Source organism: Macaca fascicularis, chromosome 1 (assembly GCF_037993035.2).
Source record: "Macaca fascicularis isolate 582-1 chromosome 1, T2T-MFA8v1.1".
Lineage (NCBI taxonomy): Eukaryota > Metazoa > Chordata > Mammalia > Primates > Cercopithecidae > Macaca > Macaca fascicularis.
In genome coordinates this window covers 191,386,105-191,396,868 of record NC_088375.1, presented here as the reverse complement: position 1 = coordinate 191,396,868, position 10,764 = coordinate 191,386,105, and the positions used below count along the sequence as shown (strand labels likewise).

The window sequence follows — 10,764 nt, the reverse complement described above, 5'->3', positions numbered from 1 at the left end:
CTGAAGGATGTTGGTATGTTAAGGTGTAGGTGACAGCGAGGGAACATCAGGAACAGTTTATAGGAGTTTGAGGGACTTGGGGGCTCATCTAGGAAAATTTGGCCTATTTATGTAACAGTTATGCATCAAGGAAAACAAAACAAAACAAAACACCTGGGGATAAATGGGTTTGAAAATCACTGCCACAGACTTTAGACCTAAAAAGGATCACTGGGACCACCAAGTGAGAAAACTGAGGCTCAGGGAAGTGAGGTGCCTTGTCCATGATGTACTTAGGGAAGCTGCCATGTCCAAATGGCACGTGACTCATTGAGAGACCACAACAGGAATCCAAGAGCTGCCTCAGTGACACATGGAGCTCAAAAACAAGAGATGGTAGTTAAAGGGAAGAAAGGAACTTTGTCTTGTGGGACAAAACACATGCTGAAGTGATGGGGCACCACGGTCTCGTCAGATGGGTTGGAGTTTGCCTTCTGTTCCAATTAGAAAGCCCCATCTACACAGTGGCAAGCCCTTTCCAAGGGTTAGTCCCCGTGTGTTCAAGGTTCCAGGCAAGAGTCACATCAAGCCTCCATAAGTAGGCACTGTGAACCCTCAAGACTGAGCAGAAAAAGACCACAGTCCCTGTTCCTACTTCTGGCCCAATGCTACACTTCAGTAGGCTATTCCCTAATTCTGGAGCAGATAGGAAAAGCAGATGGAAGAGAATGTGCACCCCTTCGTAGTTCATCTGGACTGTAATCAGGAGCTGACCCAGGGTGGGCGTTTGGAAGGACTCAGCCTCCGTCCTGCCTGGTGCTGGGATCAGCTTACACAGCTCCTGTGTCCACAGGGCACAGAGAATACATTGTCCATAAGGAGGATTATTCTGTACAAGAAGCTCAGACAAAGGGAGAGGTTGTTTCCAGCTGCCTGGGGGAGGTGAGAAGGGGGTGGGAAAAGGGACCAGCCTCGCACTGGGGCATTCCTGCAGAGTTCAGCTTCTTTTCTGCAGCAGCACAAGAGGAGGTGGGCAATTACACCCCCTCCAGCTCAATCCTAATGCTGGGACCCACTATGGAGTTGTAAGGAGCACTTGGCTACAACCTATCTATCTTGGCTGTTTCCCAAAAAATGACAGGGTTGAATGAGGTGGACCAGCTAAGTAGGGCAGCAATAAACACCAGAAGGGGAACAGAATGGGGTGACTGGCACAATGAGCAAAAGAGAGGTTCAGCAATGACTGAATCCCAGGCTCAGGGCAGGACTGGAGAGAGGTCCTAGGCAATGGGCCTTATGCTGACATTGATTGGATAAGCTTCCGCCTTCAGCAGGATGAACTCTGTCCTGTAGTAAGCTCTTGACGTTTCACAGCTGCTGCTTCTTTCTCCATCCTAGACACAAACCTAGGAGACAATGGCCTAATCTCTTTCTCCAGGGGACCCAAGAATAGGAGAAAGCACGATCTCCAAGCAAAACAGGGCAGTCAAAAACAGAGGCATGTTACCAGAGTAGGCCAATAGTCACCTTTTGCAAATCCTAAATCTGAGGCAGTAAATAGGTCATGCCCCCTTCTTCAAAGGAAATTCTATATGTATTCCCTCCTGAGGGAATGAGTATGTTAGGGGTGGGAGATACATACTCTCTAGAGGCATTTACTAGACTGTATGGACCCCAAAGTGGGAGACACTCATGAGATATGTGTACCCCAAATGATTGTTTTGAGGATGGGGGATAAAAATGAGAGCATGCACTCCTACAGTGCTGAATGTAGAGGAGTCCCTCTAGAGGAAGGATTGTTTGCTTAGGGGAACAAGATGTAGGTGACATCCTGCATACGTTCCTGTTGGGGCAAGAGGACATTTCCATTCTTGGATGACAAGGAATCCATTTTAATAGTATGGCGGGGATGAAGTCAGTATTTGCCTGGGACACAAAAAAATCCTGCGGTTGGTGCTGTTCAATAGGAGGAAACCTTTTGGTGGAGTAAAGGGCAACAGTCACCAATAGACGCTCCAGGGGTTTCAGAGAAGCACAGCTCAAACTCTACCCAATATGCCAGTTAGCTTTGACATTTCCAGTGGGAAGGGAAGAGGTGAGAAGATAGAGAACACCTCAGCAAGCTGATGAGTTGGAAGAGTTTAAGTAGGGAAAAGGTCTGTCTTTGCCTCAGAGCTGGTGACCAGACTCCCCTACTGCTATGTATTGTGGTCAGTGAGCTTTGTGGATACCATTCCTCGTCTTGATGGAATGGTAACAGATGTGACATCTGGGACCACTTTTCCAGTCCTTTGCTGCCACAGCCTGGCAGAACTTTGTTTGGCACTGAACAAATGCCAAAGCACCAGTGTGTGATAGAAGAGAACAGAAAAAAGGCAGCTGGAAGGTATGAGCAGGAGGGAAGTCGCAGGATTTTTAGATCAAAGCTAATTAAAGATATGAAAACTTTTTTATGGAGAGCAAATTAGAACTGCCTTGCAGCACTCTTGAAATTGCCTCTGATCCCTATGTAGTGCTCTCATAAATTACTGTCAGACAACCCTGAGCCAGTGAACATCAATTTAAATAACTTTATTCAGAGGAATCCTTTGGTCCACTTCTGCTGACTCAACCCCTGCCCATGCCGACAAACAAGTACTAAGAAAGGCAGATTAGCCTGAATGTCTAAATTCACTTTGTTCAACTTTATAAAAGCAGTGGGGGTTGCCCCCTCCCACCATCAATCTGGTTCACCATTTGGGCCACAGGCTTAGGGAAATGAAGGAAAGCCATCCTGGCCAGTCGAGAAACTGGGCACCATTATGAGGTCAACTAAACCCTGATGGCAGTGTGAAGTGCAATTCCCTTCTCCCTCCAAAATAAGAAACACGAGTCCAGGGGAAGGGGCTTTTTCATGTGCTAAGAAAAAACCCTTTCCCACATAGTCCTGCCTGGCAGAGCCACTTCCTGAGAAAGCCTCGTGTGATAAGGGTGGGGTAAAGAATAGGGGACTTTATGACTATTTGCCAGGTAAGAGCCAAGTTGGCTTTTCAGAGCATAGAAAGGACAGCAGGCCCAAGCTTCACCAGAGCTGTAGGCGGGCATTTTTTTTTTCTTCCTGACCCAGAAGCTTCTTCACCTTGCACCTTAGAGGGACAGCCAGAATGAAAACCAGGCAGGAGGGCCTGCAAAGACAGTGTGCCTCTAAGAACACAGAGGTTGCTACAGTTTTTGGCAGCATGAAATAAGCAAAGCCTTATTTGATCTTGTGTCCATCAGCTCACCATTGACATGAAGCAGTATCAGATCAGGGTAAGTTCTGGATCAAGGACTGTGGAGGGTGGTGGGGAGAAGGATCTGTAGAAACTATCATTTATTGAATACCCATTATTTCATATACTGTGCTAAGTGCTTTACATTCATTTCCTCATTTTAATCCTCACAACAACTCTATAAGGTAGGTATTATCACCATTTACAAATGAGAAACAGGCTCAGAAAATTAGGTCACTTGTCCAAGGTCACACAGCTAGTCAGTGGTGGAAGTGGGATTTGTCTGTTGCTGAAAGCCCATGTTCTTTTTATTGTACCCATCTAGGTGAGCCTTGAGCAAAAGATAATTTCACTGCCCAACTCTGCAAAGAGCACCAGGGAGTCGAGGTTGCCAGCCACACTCACCGCTGGTAGGGATGCATTGAAGCCGACTTGATGTTGGTTTTTATTCCACTTGGCATTTTCCCTGAAAGGAACATGAAGAAAGACATCTCAAGCAAGGTAAGACTTTCACGACAAATCAGAAATGTGGTATCTCAGGTTCCCTCTGTCACCTCCTTTATCATCTCAGAACCTCTGTAGCATCTGACCTTGTTTGACAAAGGTCAGAAGTATGGTTCTTCACCCAGCTCTCTCCCTGAAGGTGCCCAGGAGGAAAGAAGTGATATGGGAGAATAGTCTGTTCATCCACTCCTAGAAAAGATAGCTAAACCTGTGTGACCCCCATTTAATGTCACAGGTAAAAAGAGTACTTTCTCTCATTGTTTTTTTTTTTTAATATCATAAGAACTGCAGAATCTTTGTTTTAATTGTCCCTTCTCCTAGACAGCTTGGAGGAAATAACTCTTCTAGCTGCCTCCATATAGACTATTCTAAAAATGAGTAGGAGAGAAAGCAGGAAGCCAAGAGCAAGAGAGGCATGATACAGAGAAAAGAATACATGTAGGACTGGAAAACTGGCCTGCGTGTCAATTCCTAATGCACCTACCAAACGGTCTTAAGATCTGACCACTGATTTCTCTACCTAAGAAGAGACACTGACAACATATCTAATACCAGAATAAATGGGACCGAAGGATAGTTGACACAGAGATGTGAGATGGAGATGGGAAATGAGAGCAGTTTCTGTTACTCAAAGTTCTTCCTCACTCTCTGGTGCCTATGCAGAGTCTCAAATGAGATTTTTTTACTTCTGAAAATTATTTCCTGGGTCACAGTGCAAAGGAGAAATGGAGAAAATCTCTAGGTCTAGAGATGCTGGAGGCCCAGATAATCTAGCTTATTCCCTCCAGCTCCCCTGCTCAAAGTCAGCTTCCTTTCAACCCCTGCCACCTTACCTGGTTGACCTGCTTGAGCCATTTGTACCCCACTGAGCATTGGCTGCTGCTGGCTTGGAGCTCCTGCCATCTGCACCTGCTGTAATCCTGAGGTTCCTGCAAGGATCGTCCCAGCTCCTGGCTGGCCTGGCTGGCCAGGACCACTGCTGCCTGAAGGTCTCCAGTTAGACAGTCCTTTCCCAAAGGCAACAGCTGCCACCAAGGCATTAGTGTCTGTAGGGTTAAAGGTCTGCTTGTTTGGCCGGAGACCTGAAGAAAAAGTAAGTGGGGATCCTGAAGTATGTTTCTGATGCAGGACTGAACGTGGCAGCTGGAAGACCAGTATGAGTGCCAGGGTTTAGAGTTCTGAATTCAGCAGCATCTAGACTCCCTCACAGCCCATAAAAAGAGCCAGAGGACCCCCAAGCCTATCTCAGAATTCTCTCTTCTTACTTTGCCCATTTCCTCCACTGCTTCAGGGTTGGCCTTAAATACAAAAGGCTAACAGAATGGATGCAAACCCTAAAGCAGTTCACTCTTGTGTCCTAACTTCACTACTCTCGAAACAACCATTCCCATTCCAGTGATCTTATATACCTCTCCTTCTCTGTTTTGCCACCAGTCCACCATACCTCCACTCTCTGATTCTCGCTCCTCTTTGCTGATTTTCTCCAGAAGGTTTGAACACATTTTATTCAAGCTCTGGATCTGCTTCTGTAACACACAAATTTGTGCAGAGATTAGGGTAACTAGGAAACGATATGGACAAATTTATTCCTTGGGTTCTGCCAGAAGCAGCTTAGGTGCAACCAACTATGCATCCCTACTAGACAGGAATGGTAATGCCTAGCTTCTCATGATGGGATGGGGATGGGGCAGCAAGGCAGTGACTCAGTCCAACCTGGGCTGCATCTGCACCAATGCGGGCAGCATCTGTCGTCAGTTGCTTCTCCTGTTCTTCCACCTCAGGGTCAGGCTTGGTTCTCAGATGGTCAGGGACTACCTCATGGCTGAAAACGGGCACCCGTCCTTCAGTCTGCCGCTGCAACACACAGATTTTATTGATCCTACTATGCACTCCAAGAAGATTCTATCTGGCCTGATATACAGTCCCATCCACAGGCAAACAGTGCATTTTCAAGGAAAATACAACCTAAGACATAATATCTAGTTTCCTAGGACACAATCTCCTTTACTCCAGCCTTCATTTTTTGTGTCTTCTCACATCCCTATCTCTACCAGACCTAGAGGCAAATTAAACTATCACTGTCTGCCACGTTTCAAAGACTGAAACAGACAAAGTCACCAAAGGGCAGACTTTGTGGCTTGAGACAGATGTTGGAGAAGGAAGGTACCAGCCTTGGTGACATACCCCTCAGGTTATTACAACACTATTTGGGAGTGGCTCTCCCACCTTCAGAAGAACAAAAAGCAAGGCCTCCAAAATTATTTCTAAGTTCTCAGCTAAGAACTTAATTTCCCTAAATAGTAAAGAAGCCTAAAAAACTCCTTAATTTCCCAAGTTGTATTCTTTTTCTGCTCTTACCATGAGATCTTCATCTCGGTCTGGAGACAACACCAGAGGGATGATGACCTGGTTACGGAACAGCGGTGTTTTTTCATGCTTCAAGACCTTGTTCAGAGTGTTCAACTGTCCAGAAAGCAAGGCAAAGCTGTCCAGGACAGATGGCCTGTTGGCAGTAAGCAGGTGTCAGAATGTTCCACCCCTTCCTTGGGTGGTTCTTAGTAAAATAGTCCTAGTTCCTTCAGGCTAGGAACACTCGGATTTATCCCCAAAAGTCTCATAGCCCTATGACTAGCCTAAGTGGGAAGAAACTAACAAGGATGACAGGGTTATGAAAGAGGGACATAGTTTCAGTTTATGAAACAGATGTAGAAAAAATCCAGTTCATTGTTTGAATGAGGTGAGGAACAGTGGCAAAATAGGACTATACTGTTATAACTAAAACTTCAGAAACCCGGTAAAATCCTTCTTTCCAGCCTGGAAATAGGATCCACACTTCAGAGTAGGTTGGATCTAAAGGACTCAGCCATATTTGTGGCAAGAGATCCAGCACAAATAGAGCTGTAATAGGAGGACCTCCTCACCAGAGAAGTCAAAGGGTAAGAATTGAAAGCTATAATGAACTTGGGTTAGGAAACCGAGCATTTCTCTACTTCCTTGCCATGGAAGCCACTTGCTAAATGTTACGAAACCCAGCTCTTTCCAAATCAAAAGATGTTTGTAAACTGATAAATGGTTACATCATTAGAAGTGTCCTATTCATCAGAAGGCTAGGCCCCCCCACCCATAAGCCCTCCCTAGCTTGCCCTGGCAACCCTTACCAGGTCAGCCGGCCATACTCGTTCTCCAACTTGCAAATGAAACTTCCCAGTGAGTTCTTCAGATCAGCCACTTGACTCAGCAGTGCATCTAATGATGCCTCAAGCTGCTTCTCCTCTCTCTGCACCAATAGGAACAGGTTGGTTACCCAGATAAACGAGTATGACACATAGAAAGGAGGGCTGAAAAGCCAAGGAGATGGTGTGCAAACACCAGTCAGGTAACAGGATCTCATTGGCATAGGATAACCAGGTTGTTTCCTATCTGTGGTATTTGGGTTATAGACAGCATCAACCCTGAGACCTTTCAACCGTTTGCCTGACCCAAGTACTTCCACCAACTGATTCCTTTTTCCCATCCGCTCCTAATCTATGCCTGGTTTTTCTCTGTATTAGGTACACCCTACACTCCCTCATTGAGACATTTTCGACAAACCTAATGCCAGATCATTATCTCATGTGCACCTCTGTAGCACATGCACTCCAGCTTCCTCCATCCTAGCATTTGTGAGCCTGGCTCTCTTGTCAGTCTCTGGGAAATCTGCCTACTCATGAAGACTTCTCTGAATACCAGCCCTGCTCTCCTCTTTCCCTCCCCCCACCAACCACTCCAGCTTTCCATCTGCTCTCATCATTTCATGTTTCAACCTTCTCCTCGCTGAATTAATATGCACCCATCTATCTCTGTGTCAATATTCCCGTGCCTCTTTCACAAGCTCGGTCAACCCAATAACATTTCTTGAGACTACCAGCTGCAGGAAACTAAGTGACAAATGAAAACCAAAACCGCACATGCTTCTAAGCACTGAACAAACAAATTAAAATGCCGGGGGTCTGCAAAGCATTTCCTTCCCATCGGTGGTATCCTGTTTTATTCCATTTCTTCACCCTTAACAACTATAGGGCACAGGCTGGGAAGAGTGATGCAAAACTGTCTTGCAAACCTGCTAAGGTGCCTGACAGGAACTTGATCCTGGGTTCCACCATGGCCTCACATTACAAGCTGCTTAGCTTTCGGACACCGCGGCCCACAATTCCCTCACTGCTTGGGCTTCTTTCCAATTAGATCCCCTGCTATATCGGCATCCAACAGCCTCCATCCAGCAGCTTAGGACAGGGCCTGAGCCAACCCACCACCTCCTGAGCCGTCTTCCTTGGACTGCATCTCGGCCTCCCCGTATTACAACCTAATCCTTTCCCACGCCAAGCAAGTCAGTGCTGCCTCCTCCCTCCGGATTTAGCCCGACCGCCTTCTGTCAGGCGAGCTCCACCCCCACCTCTCATCTGCGCCGCTCCCTCTCCAATTAACCTCGCCCCCCAACCCACGTTCCCTTATCAGCCGTGGGTTCTGCCCTCTTTTCTCAGTCCCAACTCTTCATTCTCCTTAGCCAGCCCACTCTGGCTCCCTGTAGCCGAAGCTGGCCAGCCGCTAGCACTCCCAACGCGGCTCTCACCTGCATTGCGGCGGCCGAGGCGACTGCAACGATTTCCACTTCCGGTTTCCTGTCAGCAAACGCCTCTGAGAAGGCTTCGTCCACCAATCAGAAAACTGGAACTCGGCCCTCCCACCCACTTCCTGTTCCTTCCGGGTGCCGAGGTAGCCAGGTCAGGGGTCAAGAGTGGAACACACGGGCCCGGGCCGGCGCGGGAGGGCTTGTGTGATGGCCTCGGAGCGCCCCGAGCCGGAGGTGAGGGGCGGGCGGACGCAGCACTGGGCCCTGAGATCCGAGGGGGAGGGTCCGGCGGGCAGGCGTGGCGTTGGCCTCCTCTGGGTCTGGGGGTGGCCGGGCTGCGTAGCCTCGGCAGGGACCAGCCCAGCCCGGAAGGCCCGACTATGGTACCCCTGCGGACTATGGGACGCGGTCTGCAGTTTCCTCGGGGAGCTAAAGGAGTAACTCTTTTTGCTTTGTTTTGTTTACTGACGTGTCATCCGCGTCGTCAACTCTTTGACCTAATGATAGTGGTATTAACAAAATTTGTATTTTGACTTTCTGTTGCAGTTTCAATGGGCAACACGGCAGTAGATTTAGTTTGCCGGGTTTTGTATTTCTTTAGGCATTGGAATGCTGTAAACAGCATGAATTCATTTAGTTCTAGGGCCCATGCTTTTAGAAAAGCAGCTTTAATTTCATGAAAAAAACATTTGAGTCGGACTGAGACCTCGCTCCAATATTGGCGCTGTCATGTAGCTAATCTGTGCAAGCTCAGGCGAGTCTTCCCCGATCCTGTTTCCTTCTTTATAAAATGGTCTTACAGTGTGTTGTAAGGATCACATGTAATAAACCAGAAAGGGGATATGAGATATTCATTAGATGCTAAGGAACATGCAAGGAACCTTATATACATTGTGTCATTCAGACTTCTGCAAGGAAGATGGCGTTCTCACAGAGGAGAAAACTGAAAAATGAGAAAGATTTAGTACCTTACTCAAATGCCACTCATCCAGGAAGTAGCAATTTGGAGTTAGAAGATCTGAGCTTAAAATCTCAGATTTGGATAAAACACCACCACTAGGAAAGGTGCCAGTATATTAGTAGGTGGAAAGGGTGAGAGATGTGTATAATGATACAAATAGTATTCATTACTGCATACATACTGCATGCTTGGCACCATTCTAAGCGCTTTACCAGTATCAATTCTGTCAGCCCTATGAAGTGGACACTGTTATCTCCTTTTTTTTGGTTTAGGAACTGAGGCACAGAGATATTAAGAGTAACAAAGTAGGCTGGGCGCAGTGGCTCACACCTGTAATCCCAACACTTTGGGAGGCCAAGGGGCGGATCACCTAAGGTCAGGAGTTCGAGACCAGCCTGACCAATATGGAGACAGCCTGTCTATACCAAAAATACAAAATTAGCTGGGCATGGTGGCGCAGGCCTGTAATCCCAGCTACTCAAGAGGCTGAGGCAGAAGAATCGCTTGAACCGGGAAGGTAGAGGTTGCGATGAGCTGAGATCAGGCCATTGTACTACAGCCTGGGCAACAAGAGTGAAACTCTGTCTCAAAAAAAAAAAAAAAAAAAAAAAGTAACAAAGTTACACAGCTGTTAAATATTATAATCAGGACTCCAAAACAGATGGCCAGGCTCCAGTCCTTGTGTTCTTAACCATATTGTTCATAGTATAAATAATAAAGTAGCCACAGAATGGTAAATCTCCTGTTCACTGGGATTTGGTGTGATAAGACCCAATGTTGAATATGGTGGTGGGAAACCATGCCTTTTTTAAAATAGTCATGTTCACAGAGGTGGTAAAATAGCCCATGCATCAGAAATATCAGTCAAGATCAATCAGAAATATTAATACAAGAAAAACTATGAAACAGTTTAGAGGATGTTTCATTAGAAAGTGAAAGGACGTGGAGGGATGTTGTGGGGAAATACAACCTACCTTTTAGGCAGATAGTCTAGAACGACACCGTCCTGTAGAAATCTGAAGCAAGCCATGTGTGTAATATTAGGTTTTCTGATAACCACATAAAAAAATAAATGAAATAAATTTTAAAGATATATTTAACCCAAACTCCCAACATTTTCAAAATGTAATAAAATACAAAATATTGTGAGATATTTAACATTTTTTTGGTACCAAGTCTTTAAAATCTAGTGTTGTATTTTACACTTATAGCACATCCATTTTGGTCTAGCAGCATTGTAGGTGCTCAGTAGCCCCATATGGTAGTCTTTACCATATAGAGCAGTACAGATCTAAAGTAATTTCAAGTCAAGACACACAATCCTGGGAGTCTCAGCCAAAAGGTAAGCTTTTTTTTTTTTTTTTTTGAGATGAAGTCTTGCTCTGCTGCCCAAGCTGTAGTGCAGTGGCGCCATCTTGGCTCACTGCAAGCTCCGCCTCCCGGGTTCACATCATTCTCCT

At 46.2% G+C, this 10,764-nt stretch overlaps 2 protein-coding genes across 31 annotated transcripts in view; one reads left to right on the top strand and one right to left on the bottom strand.

Annotated features, from left to right (window-relative positions):
- Positions 1-2,535: 2,535 nt before the first annotated feature.
- Positions 2,536-8,386, bottom strand: MED8 (mediator complex subunit 8). 5 transcript variants are annotated; one of them, XM_074009883.1, is made up of 8 exons: positions 7,834-8,386; positions 6,893-7,011; positions 6,093-6,237; positions 5,448-5,588; positions 5,179-5,260; positions 4,568-4,816; positions 3,636-3,696; positions 2,536-3,143 (listed from the first exon to the last, which is right to left on the bottom strand). In XM_074009883.1, exons 3-8 carry the CDS (start codon positions 6,093-6,095, stop codon positions 3,041-3,043), a joined length of 639 nt encoding a protein of 212 aa, XP_073865984.1. In that variant the 5' UTR covers positions 6,096-6,237; positions 6,893-7,011; positions 7,834-8,386; the 3' UTR covers positions 2,536-3,040. The 5 variants fall into 5 exon arrangements, with proteins under 5 accessions (XP_073865984.1, XP_005543722.2, XP_073865978.1 ...); XM_005543665.4 differs by having other exon boundaries at positions 8,344-8,386; XM_074009877.1 differs by lacking the exon at positions 4,568-4,816 and having other exon boundaries at positions 8,344-8,386.
- Positions 8,387-8,488: 102 nt separating this feature from the next.
- Positions 8,489-10,764, top strand: part of SZT2 (SZT2 subunit of KICSTOR complex) — a 63,366-nt gene continuing 61,090 nt past the window's right edge. For all 26 annotated transcript variants that reach the window (XR_012421326.1, XR_012421334.1, XR_012421335.1 and 23 more), the window contains exon 1: positions 8,489-8,577. Coding sequence is in view for 17 of the 26 variants with exons in the window: in XM_065523884.2 (XP_065379956.1) it covers positions 8,551-8,577 (27 nt within the window). In the remaining 9 variants the exon portion in view is untranslated. The remainder of the gene's footprint in view (positions 8,578-10,764) is intronic.

Bases quoted from the DNA above. Each gene is read 5' to 3' on its own strand.
- MED8 (XM_015437274.3), bottom strand. From the start codon at position 7,248: ATGGGAAAAAGGAATCAGTTGGTGGAAGTACTTGGGTCAGGCAAACGG. The intron at 5,589-6,092 runs GTAAGAGCAGAA...TGTGTGTTGCAG, and splicing joins ACCGAGATGAAGATCTCATG to CGGCAGACTGAAGGACGGGT. The intron at 3,697-4,567 runs GTAAGGTGGCAG...TGTTCCTTTCAG, and splicing joins GGCTCAAGCAGGTCAACCAG to GGAAAATGCCAAGTGGAATA.